This window comes from Scylla paramamosain, chromosome 28 (genome assembly GCF_035594125.1).
Source record: "Scylla paramamosain isolate STU-SP2022 chromosome 28, ASM3559412v1, whole genome shotgun sequence".
Taxonomy (NCBI): Eukaryota; Metazoa; Arthropoda; class Malacostraca; order Decapoda; family Portunidae; genus Scylla; species Scylla paramamosain.
The window spans coordinates 5188123-5210078 of NC_087178.1; the positions used below are offsets into that span (position 1 = coordinate 5188123).

General features: G+C 41.9%; 3 protein-coding genes across 4 annotated transcripts in view; 1 reads left to right on the plus strand and 2 right to left on the minus strand.

Annotated features, from left to right (window-relative positions):
• The window catches only part of LOC135114766 (nuclear factor NF-kappa-B p100 subunit-like), a 25653-nt gene extending 20807 nt beyond the window's left edge, over positions 1–4846 (minus strand). The window contains exon 1 of the mRNA XM_064030824.1: positions 4698–4846. The gene's annotated coding sequence lies outside the window, so the exon portion shown is untranslated. The remainder of the gene's footprint in view (positions 1–4697) is intronic.
• Positions 4847–6384: 1538 nt separating this feature from the next.
• Positions 6385–14095, minus strand: LOC135114774 (putative RNA-binding protein Luc7-like 1). 2 transcript variants are annotated; one of them, XM_064030844.1, is made up of 8 exons: positions 13925–14067; positions 10348–10403; positions 9550–9644; positions 9217–9315; positions 8887–9081; positions 8469–8705; positions 8184–8278; positions 6385–6814 (listed from the first exon to the last, which is right to left on the minus strand). In XM_064030844.1, exons 4-8 carry the CDS (start codon positions 9310–9312, stop codon positions 6622–6624), a joined length of 816 nt encoding a protein of 271 aa, XP_063886914.1. In that variant the 5' UTR covers positions 9313–9315; positions 9550–9644; positions 10348–10403; positions 13925–14067; the 3' UTR covers positions 6385–6621. The 2 variants fall into 2 exon arrangements, with proteins under 2 accessions (XP_063886914.1, XP_063886913.1); XM_064030843.1 differs by lacking the exon at positions 10348–10403 and having other exon boundaries at positions 13925–14095.
• An 822-nt stretch (positions 14096–14917) lies between these two features.
• Positions 14918–21720, plus strand: LOC135114770 (cilia- and flagella-associated protein 58-like). Its single transcript, XM_064030834.1, has 17 exons — positions 14918–15046; positions 15162–15238; positions 15534–15701; positions 16755–16941; positions 17033–17170; positions 17731–17877; positions 18005–18119; positions 18422–18560; positions 18673–18868; positions 19103–19211; positions 19454–19632; positions 19846–20018; positions 20220–20382; positions 20571–20669; positions 20927–21055; positions 21150–21251; positions 21368–21720. Exons 1-17 carry the CDS (start codon positions 15032–15034, stop codon positions 21527–21529), a joined length of 2298 nt encoding a protein of 765 aa, XP_063886904.1. The 5' UTR covers positions 14918–15031; the 3' UTR covers positions 21530–21720.
• The last annotated feature ends 236 nt before the right edge of the window (positions 21721–21956 follow it).

The following is a 21956-nucleotide window of genomic DNA, read 5'->3' on the forward strand; positions in this document are numbered from 1 at the left end:
GCGCAGGGTGCAGGCACTGAGAGTAGGACGCGAGAGGGAGTGGGAGATGACTCTCCCCTACATGAAAGCGGATTATCTCAGCGCTGACGTCATGGCCCCGTCAGAAAACAGGATATGCACTTCTTCAATCGTCGAAGAAGTAGGGAAGGACAAAAAAGAAAGAAATAGATGCGCCTGAAAAACAACCCAGTACATATTTCGGTTCTAGTTTGCGTCAATCTGACGAAGCGCGGCTCGTCCCTGCGCTTCCTCCCCAACCCGCCCCAGCCCCGCACAGCGCGCTAGGGGAACCACCGCAGCCACCGGCACCAGACCCGGTTAATTCCCTCCAATCTTTTTCCTCACTTGTATTTCGCTCAAAAGCGACTGGCCACTCTTATTAATCTACTCTGACCTAAAGATGATATTCCTCCTCACATCACCCCATAGAGTCTACCACGTGACCAAAATTCACACACCGCAGCTACCTTGCCTTCTGCTCTTAGCGTATACACACGGCTGGCTATCGTTGAAGGATCATGACGCGTTGAAGGGAAAAATACTTTCCGACAGACACGATTCAGTTGTTATGGCTTTATTCTCTCAACTTCGTGGGGAGAAGAAACGTTTTCCATTGGATATCTGGGGCACAAAAGACACGTTTGTAGTGATGTTGTCCATGCCCTCGCTGGCCTAAACCCTCGGAAGGCTTATGAACTTGATGGGATCTCTCCTATTGTTCTCCGAAACTGCGCCTCCGTGCTTGCACCTTGCCTAGTCAGACTCTTTCAACTCTGTCTGTCAACATCTACCTTTCCTTCTTGCTAGAAGTTTGCCTACATTCAGCCTGTTCCTAAAAAGGGTGACCGTTCTAATCCATCAAACTACCGTTCTATTTTTTTTATTTCCTGCCTATCTAAAGTTTTTGAATCTATTCTCAACAGGAAGATTCTTAAACATTTATCACTTGACAACCTTCTATCTGATAGCCAGTATGGGTTCCGTCAAGGCCACCCTACTAGTGGTCTTCTGGCTTTCCTTACTGAGTCTTGGTCATCCACTTTTAGAGATTTTGGTGAAACTTTCGCTGTTGCCTTGGATATATCAAAAGCTTTTGATAGTCTAGCACAAAGCTTTGATTTCCAAACTACCCTCCTACGGCTTCTATCTTTCTCTCTGTAGCTTCATCTCAAGTTTCCTTTCTGACCGTTCTATTGCTGCTGTGGTAGACGGTCACAGTTCTTCTTCTATATCTATTAACAGTGGTATTCCTCAGGGTTCTGTCTTGTCACCCACTCTCTTCTTATTATTCTTCAATGACTTTCTAAACCAAACTTCTTGTCCTATCCACTCCTACGCTGATGATACCACCCTGCACTTTTCCACATCTTTTCATAGACGTCCAACCCTTCAGGAAGTAAACATTTCACGCGGGGAAGCCACAGAACGCCTGACTTCTGATCTTTCTAAAATTTCTGATTGGGGCAGAGCAAACTTGGTATTGTTCAATGCCTCAAAAACTCAATTCCTCCATCTATCAACTCGACACAATCTTCCAGATAACTATCCCCTCTTCTTCAATGACACTTAACCGGCCCTCTCTTCTACACGAGCATCCTCGGTCTGTCCTTTTCTTATAATCTAAACATCTCATCCCTAGCTAGGGGTTGGGGGGGGGTCCACTCATACTGCTCCTTTAGACAGGGTGGAATCAGGAGCTTTTCGTCTCATTAACTCCTCTCCTCTAACTGACTGTCTTCAGCCTCTTTCTCATCGCCGCAGTGGTGCATCTCTTGCTATTTTCTATCGCTATTTTCATGCTAACTACTCTTTTGATCTTGTAACTGCATGCTCCCCTCCTCCCGCGGTCTCGCTGCACAAGACTTTCTTTTCTCTCACTCCTATTCTGTTCACCTCTCTAATGCAAGTGTATTCTCAATCATTCATCCATTTCTCTGGTAAACTCTGGAACCCCCTGCCTGCTTCTGTATTTCTACCTTCCTACAACCTGAACTCCTTCAAGAGGGAGGTTTCAAAACACTTATCCTTCAATTTTTGACTACCGATTCGGACCCTGTTCGGGAACCGGCATCTCAGTGGGCTTTTTTTTTTTTTTTCCTTGGCCGGTGTCCCTCCTATATATATATATATATATATATATATATATATATATATATATATATATATATATATATATATATATATATATATATATATATATATATATATATAAAAGTGGGTGTGAATTGTGAGAGACGGCAGGTCAATCTTTTTTTACTGATCTGTAATACGCGTCCTTACTGTTCAGTATTGGAATAAAATATAATCATGCATATACGTACTAGTAATCTTTTGGATTCACATCACTTTAATTTACAGCAGTTTTATCTAATTTTCCTTCATGCAGAAATGCTAAACTCCCTTCTATTAAATCACCTTCAGTCAACTAGTTACTCTGATGGACGTATGGGACAACACGTGGTGGTAAATACAGAGCGACAAAGAACTTGAAAGGGGACAGCGGAACTGAAAGACCGGTGGATGACGTATAAACAGGATAGAACCAGTGACTAAAATTATCTACTGGTAAGATGATAAAATAAAATAAAATAAAAATTAGGAGTGGCGCGGTCGCTGTGATAATGACGAAGAGTAAGGATGAGAATGATCCTGTCAACAGTGAAACGTGTAGAACGTCAAGTAGGCTACCATCGCAATTCCTAGAAACCAACGGATGTTCTAGTGCAAGGCTGAGATGCCATGCCGAGGTATGAAAAGTTGGGTAGTGTGGTAGCCATAAACCCCCAAGCGTGAGTTTTGTTTCACAGATTCTCTTAGTTATTCTAGGGCTGCTCTTGACGTAAACTATAGGTATGCGCTATGTGGCAGATGAATAACAAGACAAAAGTAACGTTCTCGGTCAAAGAAAAGTTTATATAATTAATTGCTGGTGGAGAACACTTTCAGATTCATGAACAGGGAAGGATAATTTTACCACTTGTGAAGTAGTAAACACACGTTTCGTTTTATATACCAGACAATCTAGTCAGATCATCCTTGAGGGGGAGTAGCCGAAACAAGTTATAATGCTTAATCTCACTGTAGGAATAAAAATACAAAGGAGGGTGTTCCCGGTCTACTTCGTCCCTTCCAGCCGCCTATTACTATGCATAACTAATACACACAATTTTTCCCAATCCCACTCACTGTCCACAGGCCGTACCCCATCCACGGAAAGAAAACAAAGGGCTATATACATATGGATAAATATACACGTTTTTATATGCATACAATGTTGAATATTTTAAGTCAGTTTAAGAAGTTTCGCAAGATACGGAAAGAATATAAGGAAAAAAATGTATATTAAAGTATCTTCTTTCAGTAGTGTCAGATTGTGAGTTTCATGAACTTTGGTATAAACTACACTGATTGATATATATATAAACTATAATGCCGTTTATATGAATGAGTTAGTAAGATGTTACGTAACACTTATTTCCATTTATATTTGATTACTGACCTACACAACACTCACTGAAACACGCACGGCGCACGCCAGAAGCACTCCTCTCAACACACAAACATAGGTCATATATTACTCGAACCTTTTTACATAAGCTTCTACTCATCACACAGTTATATAATCGGGCAAACACACCATAAACACACCACAACAATTCCCCCATGTGGTATCCAACTCGTTTTGCCTTAAGACTGGCCCACACAAGCGTCCTGGGAGCTTCCTGTGAGACGGCGGGGAAAGATGCGGGGAAGAGAGGTTGGTACGGGGTCACTATCGGCCCTGGAACCCGTCGCCGATGTGCGTCACTACGACTAGTTTTTCTTGGGATACTTAAGGGAAAGCAATATTCCCGGTTAAAGTAAACTAATGTATTTTTGTCTGCCTAATGTTATTATTATTATTATTATTATTATTATTATTATTATTATTATTATTATTATCATTATTATTATTGTTGTTGTTGTTTACCTTTTTCACCTGCTAAATCAAGACAGCTCTGTAATCTGTATTGATGACTAAAGAGGAAAATTACCACGGCTGTTATTTGTCTCTGTCGGGTCAATGGGAACATACGTTGCGCGTGCATCTTTCTCATCGTAGACTTACGTGCACCGAGTCCTCATCTCACTATAAAAAGTAATCGGACCATTCATATGACTCCCAACCAATTTTTATCACGTGTGTGTGTGTGTGTGTGTGTGTGTGTGTTGGACGGGCAGAGGAAGTGGAGGCAAGGGGGGCGTATACTGGCTGACAGCTTTCCTCATTCCCAACCCTTTTGTACTTGGAGTAACAGAGGGTGGAGTGACAGAGGACGCGTCTTTCCTGCCTCGAGCACCAGTAAGTGCGGTAACCCTGGACAAAAGAATCTCTGGGAAACCCCAAGAACTCTCCCGCCACCACCTGACGTCACACGCAACATGCTCCCTGCACACTTGAACTGAAGCCGCAACGTCGACACGACTCCATGCGTAATATTATTATGCGTAAAGAGCATTTCGATTTCGAAGTTCATGATGTTTCAATACTTAGTCTATATTCCATGCGTCTGCAGCAAGAACGGCACATACAAAACCTTCCCTTAACAGTGATGTACACACCTACTCATGTCAGCACCTGCTAACACCCTTTACTACCGTGCTTTATATATCCTATGCAGTAACGGCCATAAAGAGGTAACGGTTAAAGGGCAAACCTGTGAGTGCTGCGTCAGGATGGCCCACGTGCCGCTGTGATGCTGCAGGACTGCATACGCCTGGCTGCGACGTCCCGCTGCGCTCACTGATCTCGCGCATGTCCCTTCCCTTCCCTGGCTGCGTAGAGGCTTCGGGCAAATGCTCCCCACGTATACAGTTATTTCACTAAATATCAAGATGCAATTGAAAGTCATCTAAAAGAACTCTCAACTAAAGTTTAAGAGGCAAGGCATTTAAAGAACTCAATATCACCGATCACCGCGTGAGGAGTGGCAATAAACTTTAATTGATGACTTTTATCAGCATAAGTGGAATAAAACATCACTTATAGAAAGCTTAGCTATGTATTCATCTATTTAAATGTAATGTATGAAGTTTTAGTAATAAGGTGAACAATGGTAAAGGGTGGAGTGACGGGGAAGTCCCCCAGCAAATAATAGTCACAGCACTGCCACGTTGCAAGGGACGCAGCAGATACATGTGACTCATGAGCATGGGAGTCACCAAGGCTTGTGTCAGCCACTGCATGTTCTGCTGATGGATACTGGGAAAAAAAAAAAAGGGCATAAACCATATAATACAGGTGACTTGTAAGTTTCCGCGGATTATGTTGTAAAACATGAACTAATACGCCAACCTGTATACACAGAAATCATTGTATCAGCACCATCGTCATAGATCTCACCATTATAATCACCTGCACGTACTAGTGCAGATATGTAGTTACATACTATCGCGTTATCTTCCAGTGTAAAATTATGCCACAAAGTGAAACTCTCAAGCATGGTGAAATGCAGCAACAGTCCCTGACCGCTAAGAAAGGAGAAAAAATTATATATTACAAATAATACACTGCTGACGTCACATGACGTCAATCACGCTGTAAATGGTGCCGAGGGAGGGCTGAACACATTACATCCGGGACTCTTTTCCCATACTTTTTTTTTTTTTTCTTTTAGAAGGGGGAACATTTTTAATATAACTTATTTCATAGATGGTACACGAGATCAATTGCAAGCCGTCGCATTTTGATTTGCAGTGCCTTCACGCTTTTGGCCATTAGTCTTCCACTGCCCCAAATTCTATAGTTTGGTTTCTCAAGATGTTCTTTGTGATTACTCGGCCAGGCTACAATCGCGTTCTAGGGGGTGGCTGGAACGTACCGGTACACGAATGCCTGCCCGAGTGTGATGTGGAAACAGTTCCTCCATCACATTTTGCTATCCGTTTGTAATCAGTTTCTATCTGTAATGCAGTCGTCAAAAAAACGTCTCACAAAATGACAATCCCTTAGACACAGCTTTCAATAATTATATACATTGTTCGTTACTCGCTTTCATAGCCTTAAATCTTATTTTTGATGCATATATAAACAAAATATTGCTCTGTTTAGCGTCATATGGATCTCCAATAGAGACGGTTAATCCACTAAATCATTCCCATTTCAGGGTGGAATGTCCGACCTTAAGACTCAAGAGCTGCGCCTACAGCCATTGCATAACACACAATTGTAATTATGTTTAATTATTTCAATCGTCAGAAGCGGGAACACCATGTGGGAACTCCCGTTTGAAATGTGGCCCAGCTTCAGCAACAGCAGCCACTCATCAGCCAACCCCTGTTGAAGCACTGTACTCTAAACCGATTACATTCCTTTGGGAGATGATTTCAATGAAAAATACATACTACATTCAAGGAGAGCTTTTTATTTTGGAACACTTCCATGCAAACATAAGCAACCATCAGATCAACTTTTTACAGATGCAGCGTTTCCTGTCACACATGGTACAGATAAAGTTATACACTGCTGGAACTAAAATTAATTGCATAAACTTAAACCATATATCCTACAGAAGTCCTCAGTGTAATCAACTCACTCTTGAATCCTTGTTGGGGTGTTGGTCATCCACTACAGCTGCAAGTTTACCTACGGTCACGTGACCTGGATCTGGAGTGTGACCTGTAGTAGCGGTCGCGGGATCTGGACCTGCGTCGGCGCCTCTCTCGGGATCGCGACCTTGATCTGGACCTGCGGCGACGCCTCTCCCGGTCCCCGTCCCGGTACCGGTCTCGTCGCTCCCGTTCAGCATCGCGGTAGCGTTCTCGCTCGTGGTCCCTGAATAGAAAGGCTGCTGGTTGCACTCTCTGGTAGCAAACATCACGGGCACAACACACACTTTATAATTGATAAATAACTGGCAGATGTGAGAGAGAGAGAGAGAGAGAGAGAGAGAGAGAGAGAGAGAGAGAGAGAGAGAGAGAGAGAGAGAGAGAGAGAGAGAGAGAGAGAGAGAGAGAGAGAGAGAGAGAGAGAGAGAGAGAGAGAGAGAGAGAGAGAGAGAGAGAGAGAGAGAGAGAGAGAGAGAGAGAGAGAGAGAAAAATTCTCAGTCAAACTTCCTGATGCTAACAAGCTTAAAGTGGAGACAAACTGTCCACCACCAATGATGCCTTGTTCTCCCCTATGGAGCCCTCTGCACGGGATGGGCCATGACAGAAACAGCCCTCAAGGATGCTTAGGTTTGTCCTGTTCAAACATGCCTTTCATTCTTACCACATTACACCTCCATACATTCCAATATAAGTGTTAGAATTCCTGTTCCATTCTCTTAAGTATGAGAAAATTCTGGGAAAGCTTTGTTACTGCCCTAATTCTTGACAAAATCCCATTCACTCACTGTTCAAGACCTTCATATTTAATCAGAAACTTTGGAAACCATTTATGAGAACAAAAACAAAAGCTATTACTTACCACAGGTCAACATGTAACACGTACCTATAAGTAGCAAACTATTAAATCCAAGAAAACGTAATTGTCTGAGTTGAGTCTTCTGAGGTCTGAACTGTCAACAACTCCACCTGCACTGCTCATGATTACAATGGCCACTGCAGGTAATAGGTACGACTCTTTGACATGCAGAGAGAGCATCAAATTTTAAAACTATTTGCAGTCATTAAAAACATATAATCATGTATAATTTAAGCAATTGTATTTGATACCACATGTACTCTACACATTTACACTATACCTGTACACTGGGTCGTCTTGGATGAACTATTTTGACATTCTGCATGGCAATGTAAGTAAGTATTATCAAGATTATTTGAAAACTAACAAAATTAAACAAATGAATTCAAAGCAATAATGGTAATTTCAAAAGAAAGAAAATTAAATTAGTCAATACCATATTTATGAACTGAAACCAATCATCAGCAAGAATTAGCACAATACTTAAAAGTATGTGCTGTTACAAGTACTACCTTTTTTCTAACAGAAAAATGTACTTAAAATGGTGACAAAAAAATTTTGATCCTACCTTTCTGAATTTGACATTCTGGAGCAAACTACATAAGTATTATTTTCTTTTTATAATATGTGACACTACATGAAAATGTCACATGGTGTTATTAAGAGCAACCCTTGCTAATTTGGATCATGTGTAGAAGTCTGTCCCGTTCCTCGACTTGACTGACACCAACACCTTACCTTGTGACATCGTAGTCGGCTATCTCACCAAATCGTGCATTTCTCTCCAACTCACGCTCTTCTCGTCGCTTCTCCCGGCGGCTCTCCACAGTTTTCTGCACATCACAAAATATGTTTAGTTATCAAATGGGCATCAAAGCTTCAAATACTCCAAAGAAATTGTTACAAAAATTGTCAAAAAATGTAATAAAAAATGACACAGTTGCACGTAACTTAGTTCTTGCCTATGCAAAAATGTGCAGGAATGGTCATGCCATCAAAAATAAGCACAACACCTATACACACCTTCAGTTCATCAAGCTTCTCCCTTATCTTGATAAATCCCAGGTGGAGTTTCCCCCCAAAGTGATCTGCCAGGCGGCGATCATTGTCATGAATACCTAGGTAGGCGGAGCACACCTCACACACTCGGAGTTTCTGCTGCTGGTAACTGGATGCTGGCATGGAGTTGCGGTACTCTTGCTCAGCTGATGCCTTCCGCTTTCGTAGGTCTTCTACTTCCTCCATAAGTTTCATACTTTCCTGTAAAGTAAAACAAGAGAAAATGTTAGAATATCATTAGTAATAACATGTCATTCCCTCTAGAAGGCTCACAGACAAAGCAATTATCATTTGCCAGGAGTAAAAGCAGCTCAATATAAAGACAATCAACAGAGAAAAGACATGAAATCTAGGTCTGAACTTTATCAGGGCCAGTACATACCTCCACCATACCATCAGCACCAAGGGACTCTGCTCTTGCCAGTTTCTTGCCAATCTGTTCAGCAAGGTCATGCACTTTGTTGGCCTTAGCAGCTACTTCTGCACTCAGCTCCTCTTGTGTCTCAGCAAGTCTCTTCTTTGCAGATTCTGTGCGCCTGTCACAGTCTGTGATGAAGGATTGTAGGTGCTCCATGGCCTGCAGGGAGTAAATACTACTGTGAGGGTAATGGAAAGACAGACACAGAAATATTACAATCATGACACACCAGCGTTTTAATTTCTGTAAATAATTAACTAAATATTCTGCAATTGATTCTGGTCATCCACTCACATCAATATCATAGTAGTAATCCTTGGTCTTGGTGGCTTGCTCGTAGTCAGCACGCAGGGCCAGGTCATGCACTTTGGGACACTCACCCAAATCCATCCGCTGAAAGTCAGACATAATCTTTCATATGTGTAAAAAGGGTAAGTTAAATTTCTATCAGTTTTAGCTGCCAGGAAATCATACATAAAATTATCGGACTGCATGTCAATAATTCAGGTAAGTGTGAAGATTATAAACATTCATCAACTTTGTCTGAAATGCTAATAGGACATGGATTCAACAGCACCCAGGTTCTCCATGGCTAACTATTAGAAGTGTCTGTAGCTTGGTACTCACAGTAGAGGAGAGAATTTCATGAGGACAGCAGGTGAGAAGGAAGCTCTTGCACACCTTGGGGTCAGTGAACTTGAGGCGGTAAGTGGTGTCGTCACCTATGGAAGATCACCAGCCATGGATCAAAAAATAGCAATCCTTTCCAGACCACAGCACAAGACTTCGGTTCACACTGATACTGTGGAGGCTAGGTCTAGTTTATTCCTCAACATTCATTAGCTGACTATAATGAAGCATTACTCCATACTAGTTATGGCTCAAGGAATCACAACAGGAAGCACCAATTCTTCAGCCTAACTTTTAATACTTAAATATAGGGTGAAACATGACCTTGAAGTACAGCACAAGATAAAAAAATATTACTCATCAAAAGTTTCCCATAACTTTACCAAAAAGGTGAAAAGTGCAAAATACAAAACAACATGTAATGAGCACTATGTAAAAATGCAGTTCAGGAAAGCAAGGTCATGCTCCATGGATATATTAACTTCCCTGATTTGACACTATGAGGTAGAGGTGTAACCTGATTCACCAACCCACCAAGATGCACTCCAGGTATATATGACACTCTTGCTCTCCCTCTCTCTTTGCACACATGCATATTTACACTCAAACTTTCACACACAGTCACACACACTTCCACACCTGCACACTAACAGAGTTCAAACACATGCACACATCAGGTCACACCAAACCTCAACACATTAGTGACTCATTAAAAGAAATAGAAAAAAAAAAAAAATTTTTGAGATAAATTATGAGAAAAGGGCTAAATATTGACATTATGCATCTAGAACTCACAACCAGCACCCCCAAGGCGAAAGGAGGGAGCTTATCTTCTCAGCCGCCGGTAAACCCTGCAAAGTATGCCCTGTGTTGAGCATTATTGGAGAGGTTACTAAGAACATCTGTAATGGACATGTACAGTACCAGCTTCTGACAACTTTCACATAAGAACTGGCTAAAAAAAACTATAAATCAGACTTTTTTCTTATTTCCTTGTGAAGAGCAGATTGTCACAAGAATGGGCCAACCATCCTGTGTTCCTACAGTTAAAACAAGTTAATCTACCAAACTTGATAAATTGCAGAAAAGACACACAGTAAGTTTGATGAACTGCATAATCAAAACTGTTACAAAATGATTAAGAGACACTTGGCGAAAAATAGACAGGAGGTTATACACACGTGGCTGCCGAGATTTCCAGCATGTCAAGTTAAAGCTTTGTGACGCTCTTTGCTCCACCCTAGAAGAAATTAGGATTATCTCGTCAATATCAATCATGGACAGTGCAAAGGCTTGAAACAACACTACTTCTGTTCATAGCCTAACAGGCAGCATCTATTTACTTTTTGAATTATATATATATATTACTCCCTCTTTATGCTAAAACCTCTCTGGCTTGAATGATTAACGGCACATTACAAAGCCTGTTGAAAGTGTCAACTGGCATTTATGTACAGCAAATAATCTAAAACTTCAACAGCAACAAATTATATTTATAAAATTTAAAACAAAACTTATAGCAACTAAATTTTCTCTTATCTGGCTCCCAAAACTTTGCCCAGACACAGAAGCCAACACTGATAATATGAAGCCAATTACCATGTTCCAAGGAAACCCCAGGAATCTGTATGTGTACTGTATAATAAACTAAGCATGTATTGCAAACTGTAATTGGAAGAATTTTAGCTTATATCTGAGGGTTTAAATTAACACACTGATTAAGTGTATAAACACAATCTTGGTAAACACTACTAGTGTGATCAGTTATGGCACGTAGCCATACACACCACAAACCGCTGTCACTCAGACAGACAATATACATCACATACACATAATGAACACCTAAGGAAGAAGCACCTGTGACCAGTGTGCTTAGCAAGACACGCCACAACACTTCCTAAACATTCAATGACCTCAGTGCTACTCTTCCCACATTTATAAAGCTGAATCCATCAGTTGTGCCTTTTTTTTTTTTAAACAAGCAATACAAATACTGTCATCAGATCAGAGTGGGAGAATTGCTATCTTCTGGAGTCTAGGAAGGACTTAAAAATATGTAAGAATGGGTTAATGTTCAAGTAAAGGAATCACATATCTGTGTTCCTGATTACACTATCTTGGGTGGGTGCTCTATAACCAGGATGATAAATTTCCCAAAGGTCACCACAGCACTAGTAATAATAACGTGATTATGTATACACTAATGTTACGTTACTTTATGCTCTAAACTCTTAAAAAAAAAAATCTGAGGCATTAAATATAATACTCCACCACTTACAGGATGCAAACAGAAGGAAGTTCTGAGCATTAACTGTTGTTAAGGTGGTTAGTATTGGGTTGACTGTTAAGAATACGATTTTATCAGATAAGATGAAGGACACTGGATGGCACCAATCAGTCAGGTTGTTGTTCAATAATATGTTAGGCATTTTTTTCCTAAATCCTTTAGTTATATAGATTCATTTATTTAAAATAGGTTCCTTCTGGTTCACCCTCAGGGAACTGGCATGCCAACTAATAAAATTATTTACTGAATGTGTATTCAAGGAATTTTAGTACTTCAATGGTCATCTTAAGTTGCTCTTGAAGTATGTTCAACCACAAATGCCTTTTTAAAATAACTGTATATAATGATCATAACAAGTTTAGCCATTACCTTGGGTTGGAAAGAAAGGTATTTTTCTTATTATGAGTGGTGTAATGACCTCAAACATGACACAATTCCGGTTTAATTGTGTCAAGCAGCAAAAAGGTTTATAATTTTGTCATTTGACATTTCCCTCTGGCACACTACCATGCCAGAATATGATGCACCCTGATAATATGCTGTGCCTTCAGATATATCTATCTTACATTGCTGTAAGGTTTCTGGTCTTTTCTTATGCATGTGACCTGATAATCATGATAATGTGAGAAGTGCAAGAGCCACACAAATGGTTAAGATAACCAGCAAGATAGACAAATTCTTCCCACCCCGAATCAACATCAATGTGAACATGAACAAATAAAACTACTGCTTCATGTTTATGAGATGATTAGTAGATTGCAAATGTCTGGCTGCTTTACTACCACATTCATAAGAGTGGGTAACTGAATTCAATTATAACAAGATTTTATGTGGGAAAGTTGCTTCCAACTGGCTATCAGAATGACACATTCTGCATCCACTTATTACAGATCCTATATGCAAAATTCAGTTCCCATACTGAAGTCAAAAAAAATCTAACGAAGTGTTCTTCTAGTCAAGTTTGAAGCAAATCATACTATCAAGAGACAAAAGTAGAGAAGTTGTCTACCACTTAATATTCCAAGAATCTGAATTATAGGTCACCGCCCAAAAAAAACACCAGCAACAATGTGAAGACTTGACATGCTGCAGCAAAATGGCTCCTGCCAATTATTCAGCTGTGCATCCTCAATTTTAAATTGCTTCCATACACATACTACCTTCATCCTAAATTTTCAGCAAAACCTTTAGATATCTAAAAAGAAACTGAAGTGATATGATTCTCTTCAAAACATTAAATGATGTCCTGAAAATAATTTAGAAGTCACAATGGTGGTGATCTGTAGCTGAAATGTAAGCAGAAATACTTTCAAGTTAGAACATGATCTGAAAGTATTAACTATCTGGACAGTGAGAAGGAAATGCAGTTGTATGAAGCAGCAAAACTTCACTGCCAATACTACATTCAACTTCCTGGTGTTGCAGTACATGGGTCAGCACTGTTATTGACCAGCTGTCAAGTGTTTGTGGAATGACAGCATGTGCATGGAAATGGAGAAAAAATATATACACAATATCAGAAGTCTTGCATTTGTACTGTGATTAATCTGAAAGAAATAAACAAAAATCTGGACAACTTCATGTACAACAGACATTGGTTCCCAAAATTAAGTTAGGGGCGTGGCCACCGACCTATAATTCATATCCATTGTTCACAGCTGGAGGCTTTAGGCAAGGCTGAACCAATGGGGACAAAGATACCAATGGAGTGGGAATATGCAAAGCTATCACGATTGATTTTAATTCCCCACCCAGAGAAAACACTAAGCCAGGGAGACTCCTAGACCATTCCGCGGCGCCACCTTGCTTTCACTCCCCGTGCCCCAGAGCGGCGAGGCGCGGGTACCGCCACCACAGCTGCGGCAACAACCTGCTGGCGGGGCAACACAACGATCCCCGCGATCCATTAGTCCCCGATGGTGAGAAGGGCGAGGATACCCAGGCGGCGTGAGGAGCGCGGCGCAGGTCACTCTTTCCTGTCCCTCTCCCCGCCACCTCCGCCTCGGCCATTCCTCGCCTGGCCCGCCGCCCCTCTCCTCTCCCCAAACACTGGCCTGGGAAACACCGCACACAAACCCTACTCACCATTCCTCGACGTCCCCATCAGCTGATCCAGCATGGCTCGCATCTGGTCATGGGCCGACATGGCTAGGGATATGTGGGAGGACGCTCAGGAGGGAAAAATGCGAGACGCGCTCTCGCCCTCGCCTCTCACCGCTCACCTCGGCCAGCTTCTGTGGCCACGCAGCCGCGCACCGTCTTACTCGCGGGAGGTTTTGTGTTTCTGAGATCTGGAATTTTCCTTGTGTCCAATTTCAAATTTTCTGAAATAAAAAATACTTATTATTTGTAAAATTGTAAACTGTTACTCTATCATGCCAGGTAAAATGACACCAGTAATATATATTTTTTTCTGGAATGTGCTTCCATGCAGGTTTTATCAGTGGTTGGATAGTCGTATTTTGACAGAGGTATTTTTAATATCATTTTTTTGTTTGAATTATTAGGCTGAATTATATTTGATATTTCTATTTATAATGCGCACTTAATATTTCAATCAAGGTCGTAGAGTGATGGGTTTCCAAGCAGCTGTAATTCCTTGTCCTCTCCTTGCCTCATGCGTCTTCACTTGTTAATTCTCTTGAAAACTACCAGTTAACTTACATTAATCATTATACATACTGTAAATAACTGCATGATGCTAACAAAATATGTCCCGTCGGTAAGACTGTTCTCACTGCCTCCTTTCTCCTCCGCTTCGATCGTCAGTTGACCCACAAGGCAGCGAGACTGACAGTTGAAGCTGCTGGAGCGCCTCTCCCATATTTATGCCTTCATTTCTCTGCTCAAATTATTAGATCTAACTTAAAATAAAACTCAAGCAATGAATAATGTAATTCGATCATTTCTCTAGCCTTTCTTTTAAAATAAACATCTTAATTAAGTTTAATGTATTAGTAGGTAGGCTCCAGTGCCCCACACAAATTATGTAGGCTTATATCATACATAACATGGCAATTAAAAAATTTTCCTGTGGATAAATTACATGACTAGTTACTCTGAATGATGTCAGTGATAATGAAAGCATTATGGACACAAAATCACTGGTTGCCATGACAACGGGGACGCCCTGCCGCCAGACGACTGGAAGGCCAACACGGCAAGCATAGGCAAGGCACACTTGTGGCAGAGATGGCAGCTACAATGGTGAGTCTTGGCGGGGCAACTAAGGATACCAAGTAGGATCATAAATCAAATTGAAACAAGTAAAAGGTTAAGTACGGTCATGACATTCCAATTATTTTCTCTTAAACATCCGCAGGAGGCGACCTCGGAGGACAAGGAGGAGGCCCCTGCCCCTTCAGCCACCATTACAAATACCGCTGATGGTGAAGAAACGTAAGTTGAAAAATCTCTAATCTGACTAACTGACTGATGTCATCATTTAAGCTTCCTCCCATTAATTAGATGTGCTCTCTCTCTCTCTCTCTCTCTCTCTCTCTCTCTCTCTCTCTCTCTCTCTGTGCGTCAGCGTCATAATTAATAATTCAGTCAAGTTACCTACATGTCGTCACAGTCAGACACTAGAAATATTAGTCTATCATCAGGTAGTCACCTCAACCCATTCATTCTTTATTTACATATCTAACCAGCTAGTCAATCTCTCCATTCCTCTATCTGTCATCCGCTGCAGGGTAACCGTGGAGGAACTAGAGGAACAGCTGAAGCAGTCCCATGCAGAGACCGCTGCCGTCAGAGAGCAAGTCACGGCCCTCACGCAGCAGCTGGCCACCTCAGTTCCCCGCGCCGAGGCCCTCATAGCGCGGCGGGACCTCGAACGGCGCATCGAGACCCTCACCAGGTTATTACGTATTTCTTTCCGCTGCCGTTGCCACTAGTGTAAAGCCTATTCATGTCCTATTAAAGGTGACTCGTAATTATATGCGATATATGATGCTGTAGAGCTATCATTCATGTTTTTGATATCTGAATTGAAAGATTGTATTATCTATTCGGTTTTAACGTACACTGATAAGTTATTCTTATATTGTATACTATCATTCCCTGAGAGAGACACGTAGAGCAGCTTTTAACTCAATTCCTCTTTCTATCAACTCGACACAACCTTCCAGACAACTATCCCCTCTTCTTCAATGACACTCAACTGTCCCCCTCTTCTACACTGAACATCCTCGGTCTGTCCTTTACTTATAATCTGAACTGGAAACTTCACATCTCATCTCTAGCTAAAAACAGCTTCTATGAAGTTAGACGTTCTGAGACGTCTCCGCCAGTTTTTCTCACCCCCCCAGCTGCTGACTCTGTACAAGGGCCTTATCCGTCCATGTATGGAGTATGCTTCATATGTCTGGGGGGTTCCACTCATACTGCTCTTCTAGACAGGGTGGAATCAAAAGCTTTTCGTCTCATCAACTCCTCTCCTCTAACTGACTGTCTTCAGCCTCTCTCTCACCGCCGAAATGTTGCATATCTAGCTGTCTTCTACCGCTATTTTCATGCTAACTGCTCTTGTGATCTTGCTAACTGCATGCCTCCCCTCCTCCCGCGGCCTCGCTGCACAAGACTTTCTTCTTTCTCTCACCCCTATTCTGTCCACCTCTCTAACGCAAGAGTTAACCAGTATTCTCAATCATTCATCCCTTTTTCTGGTAAACTCTGGAACTTCCTGCCTGCTTCTGTATTTCCACCTTCCTATGACTTGAATTCCTTTAAGAGGGAGGTTTCATGATCTTATTCATCAATTTTTGACCACTGCTTTGACCCTTTTATGGGACTGGCATTTCAGTGGACATATTTTTATTATTGGATTTTTATTGCCCTTGGCCAGTGTCCTTCCTACATAAAAAAAAAAAAAAAACTACAGATTGACTATAGTTGCGGTCTGCTCCTGAAGGGATAACCAAACGCTGACTGAGGCGGTAGAGAAGGAACAGAGGGAGCGAGAATGGCTGGAAGGGGAGCTGCGGGCCCAGTACGAGGCAGCAGAGGGAACGGACCAAGAAATGACCAATCTTCAGACCTTTGTGAGGAAGCTGCACGCTCTAGTGGAGGACAAGACCAAGGCTCTCGACACACAGAAGGTTGTCAGACAGCCAACAGAGTGTGAAAATATGTGAAATTTAATAGATTCCCAAATCCTTGATAATAGCTGTTTCATTTTCTGGATGACAGGAGGAGAGGGACAGCATGGCAAGGCTCTTGGAAGAAGCCAAAGAGGAGGCAACACGGCTGAAGAAGGAGGTAGAGACACGTTCCCGCGTTCTTACAAGAGTGGAGGCCGCCTACAAGGAGACCACTGGAGTAATCAAGGTTAGGGCATCGTATTCTTTGATGTATTGGAGTCTTATCACTATTACTTTTAACAAGCTCTATAAGTTATTTGGGGATTTTTAAGCATGTTTTCATTGTTCTAGTGATACTCTAATGGGTCACATGAAGATCCGCTAGCCCAGCTACATTTTAAGGGCCCTTTCACACAAGTGGTTTGGTCGCGTGGCTCGGCAGCGAGACCAAAACGCTGAGGCACGCGGTCGAAATGCGCGACCGGGTCGCGTCAGCTAGCCGTCCGTGTGAAAAGGCTATCTGCTCCAAAGCGCTGCAGCAGGCTCACTCAGACTAGCTTAATTGAATCGTAGACTCTAATGATGAAATTGTTGCTATCCTACTTCTCCTTTGACGTCGTCGTGGTCTGCGACGATGATCACTATGGATTCATCCCATTACATATGAATGGTTGACAGTAGGGAACTTGGAGAGAGAGAGAGAGAGAGAGAGAGAGAGAGAGAGAGAGAGAGAGAGAGAGAGAGAGAGAGAGAGAGAGAGAGAGAGAGAGAGAGAGAGAGAGAATGTCCTTTCATCTCACCAAACAGCTTAAAGAGGAGGACTTGGTGAGACTACAAAAGGAATCATCGACGGCACGACGACAATTTGACCAGCTGGAAAAAACAGTGAGACGACAGGAACAGAGACGAGCTGACATCGAGGGTCAGGTCAAAAATCTCCGTGGGCAGGTTAAGGTCAGTGTTAAAGACTTACCTTGAGGTTGTTATTAATTCACTGCAAAACATTTCGCCTAAATTAAGTTGTATAACTATATCTTTTAAACAAATAAGATTAATGATTTTCTTTTAAATATTTGCAAAGGTATTAGAGAAGCAGGTTGTAACGGAGACCAGAATGAGCCAGAGGTCAACTCGGCAGGCTGAAAAAGTGAAGCGCGAGAGAGACGTCCTGCACCGGGCTTATGTCAAGGCTCAGGGTGCGTGAATTCTTCACCTGAGGCTTGTGATATGACTTTGTAGTTCATAAATGTATATAAAATACAACTGAAGATGTTTTTATTTTATGCAGATAATATACCATTTGAAAGTTGAGATGGTTCCATTCCATAACAGCAAAAGGCAGTCAAGCTTAAAGCACAACAGAGAAGAGAATATTTAATATAGGATAAAATTTCTTGACCATCATAGACAACATACAAAGGGAAGATAGCTAGAAAACAATTAAAAACTGATCATTCATTATGCTCCAACATTTGATTCCTTGGTGTATCTCTTTCAGGCACTATACATAAGCATTCAGGCCTCATTCACATCCGAGAGCTGGAAAGACAAAATGCAGAGAGAGAATTGGTGCGTAGGTCACGTGATCTAAACAAGCAGGACCGTCTCATTGATACACTCCAGCGTGCCAAGGACAGGTACACAAATCAAGCCTCATTCACCACTGTCAGGTTTCACTATTGTTTCTTAATGTAATGAAATAATGATGGTGATGATAATACATTCAGTGGATTGGATCAACATGCACAGACAAGTGGAGGAGACGTCAAGGTTGGAGACAAAGGTGGTGGAACTAGTAGAGGAGGTGGAGGTGCGGGGAAGGGACACAGAGAGGCTGATGCACACTCAGGCTGCCACAGAAACAAGCCTTCAGCAGGCCACCTCCCTTTCAGATGCACTCAAGACTGATAATTTCATTCTGAGCCGACACCTTCGCAATGTCCGGGTGAGTTGTAATACTGAACTAAACATAAGTAAGTGTTTATTCATTGACTGATTTAGTCTTTGAACAGTTCTTCATAAAATACACTGTAATGAACTTTTTGGACTTTTATCAGTGGGAGCAACTTTTTTTTCAGTATACACCAGTAGGTTGTGTTGTATGAATTCTCTCTATTACTTGCTTTCCACTCAGTATTAGCTATGGGATTTAAGGCTTGCCTCTCCCTTCCTTCCCCAGACTGAGAAAGATGAGCTGCTGGAGGAGTCAAGGAAGGCTGGCTACCTGGTGACAAAGCTGCAACAAAACTTAAATAGTAGAGACACTGAGATCCAGAAACTCACTGCAGGTAGATGGAGGGGTGAAAGGTTGGAGAGGAATTCAAGCACAATTCTGTATGTAGAAAATTTGGGAATAACTAAACAAATTGATTACTACATACAATTCGGTTTGGACAGATGTCAAAAAGAAGACCACAATTCCAAGGTTCTTAAGGCATCTTAGACAGATAAAGGTTGACCCTCCCTAATAGTTATATAGATTCATTGTTTACACTTCCATCTTCTAAGAGCACCTGTCAATTCATTGCAGAGGTATCCATGCTGGAGCGCCTGACAGACCAGCTCAAGGCAGCAGAGCATGCAGCGAGGAGTGTGGCAGATGAGAGGCAGCGAGCAGTACAATATGCTGAGGCAGAGAAGGTGGGACTGACACGCCTCCTGCACCAAGAAGAGAACACCAACAAGGAACTGCACAAGGAGATTGAGGAGGTAGGCTGTCCAAGGCAATAGAGTTTTTGCCCTTAAACTGATGGCATATGTTTCATGTCCTCTTTTATTGTAGGTCTTTTTGCACGCACATCATCTATCATACTTCAATATGCTCCCTTGATTTTGTCTCAGTATTTGATTATAATTGTTGTTTAGATATTGAAAAAAAAAAAAATAAAGAGTGAAGCTTTATATTGGAGGGCTCCTCCACAGGGACAAGCTGGGCGTGCTGTGGTGACAACACAACTGGCACGTCGCAATGATGAGGTGCGGGCGTTGCGGGAGAGAGTCAAACTGCTGGAGCATGTGCTTCACAAAGGTGACAAAGACTACAACAACCGCATCCAGGACATCAAAACTCTAACTAATGAGGTCAACTCTCTTCGGTGAGCACTCAACACCCTGTGAATTTGACATGTCTAGGATGTAGTTGGTAACTATCTTGTAAATTGAATGATTAGATAATAGCAGGATTTAAATTGTACACATAAGAAGAAACAAGTGATTACTGTGTTGTGAACAGATCAAAGAGTCTGTCAGTGTAGTGCGGACTCCTGAATAGTGTTGCCCCTTTCCAAAACCAACAGTGATGAGAGACAGGTGCTGGGACGGCATGTCAAATTGGTGGAGGCCCTCAAGGTGGAGTTGGTACGCCTTCAGAGGGAACTCATCTCATCACAGAATAAGAGGGCAGTGCTGGAGGAGGAAATCATTCGTAGGGAAAAGTCTCACCGATGGACTACTCTCAAGGTTTGTTGTGATGGCTCCACAAGTTGCCTGAGGGATGAAAGTCTATGTTGGTAATGATGGTATTGCTTTGTTATCTTATGAGGTGTTTGTATTACTGGCACATGAAAATATAGTGACATGGATAGAACTACTAAATGCATTAATATCTTCACTGCTGATAGTTTTACTGATATATGTATCTCATGCAGGCATCTGATCCAGGCAAGTATGATCTACTGAAGAAGAACCACCTGCTGCAGAAGAGGCTTGTGGCTGCCACTCAGAGGTTGGCAGCCAGCGAGGGAGAGGTGCTGACTTAACTGTTTTGTTGTTAAATAGCTGTCATACATTTCTGATAATGTTAACAGCCTCAAAAGTTTTTTCCTTTCTGTTTATCATGAGACACACAACAGTACAACTTATCACATACAGTACTACTTTGAAAATATTTTTTTGTACTGTTTACATATGAATGAAATTTCCTGTATTTCTTAATATTCATATGACAATGTGTAAAAACAAAACAATAAGAAGCCCTATCAGATTAATGAGCACTTTGACTCAGATTGCCCACAAGGAACGAGAGTTGGAGGAGATGCGACGTGTGGTTGAGCGCTCAGCAAGTCATCACTCTGATGCTGCTGCAAAGCCTCACCTCATCAGTCAGCTGCGGGCCAAGGATGACCAAATCAAGGTCAGTAACTTTGACATATATGACAGACACTTGTGATGTGATAAAACATCAGCTTAATGTGCCTGTTCTGAGTGTGGAGTGATGTACGTGGCAGAGTGTGACAGCAGCTCTTAATGTGGCCCTGCTGGCCCAGGAGGAGGCGGAGCAGGAGAGGCGCCACCTCAGGAACCAGCTGGCTGTCACCATGCGCAAGATGGTGAGTGTCTATGGGTTTTATAGATATATTAAACCAAATATTTGAAATCTCTCTGTCCTTTTCTTTGCTTTTTGCTTCCTAGTGATTTTTATTCTCATATTTCTTTTGGATACCAGAATAACCTCCAGCGGAGACTACAGGCCAAGCAACCAGGCACAGATGCTGGAGGAACAGCAGCAACAACAACGGGAGCAACTGCAACAACACAGCCACCACCATCAACAACAGCAACAACAACAGCAGCAGCACGAAGGGGTCAAGAGACTGACCCAGCTTAGTGGCTTTGCCCTGGTGCACTGGGGACAACAAATCATTGTGTGTGGATGTTGAGGGCTGTCACGGATACTATCAGCAACACAGATGAGAGATGTTTTTGTTCTTTCATTGATAGAGACACTGGTGGTCTTTTAATGAGTGTGTGATCCAATATTGAGGAGTTTATTAAAAAAGCAAAAGTACTGCCTTATAACTTGGGTTTTCTATATTCTACTATTTGACTTAGTTACCATTTCCTGTACTTACTGACCCCACTCCATATCCCTTGAAACCCATGGGAAGGAGGGTTTTAACTCATCCTGGACCTGTATGTGTACAGTATTGCTTGTTGGTGACTAGTGAGCTCCTTTCTCTCCCATTCTTCTATACATGTCTGAAGATCTCACATTCATTAGTTTAGGCTGTTAAAAGTTTGCCTCATCAGCTGTT

Bases quoted from the DNA above. Each gene is read 5' to 3' on its own strand.
- LOC135114774 (XM_064030843.1), bottom strand. From the start codon at position 13,985: ATGTCGGCCCATGACCAGATGCGAGCCATGCTGGATCAGCTGATGGGG. The intron at 9,316-9,549 runs GTGAGTACCAAG...TCTGACTTTCAG, and splicing joins ATGAAATTCTCTCCTCTACT to CGGATGGATTTGGGTGAGTG. The intron at 6,815-8,183 runs GTAAGGTGTTGG...CTTTCTATTCAG, and splicing joins GCCGACTACGATGTCACAAG to GGACCACGAGCGAGAACGCT.
- LOC135114770 (XM_064030834.1), top strand. The intron at 20,019-20,219 runs GTGAGCACTCAA...CAAAACCAACAG, and splicing joins AATGAGGTCAACTCTCTTCG to TGATGAGAGACAGGTGCTGG. The intron at 20,383-20,570 runs GTTTGTTGTGAT...TATCTCATGCAG, and splicing joins ACCGATGGACTACTCTCAAG to GCATCTGATCCAGGCAAGTA.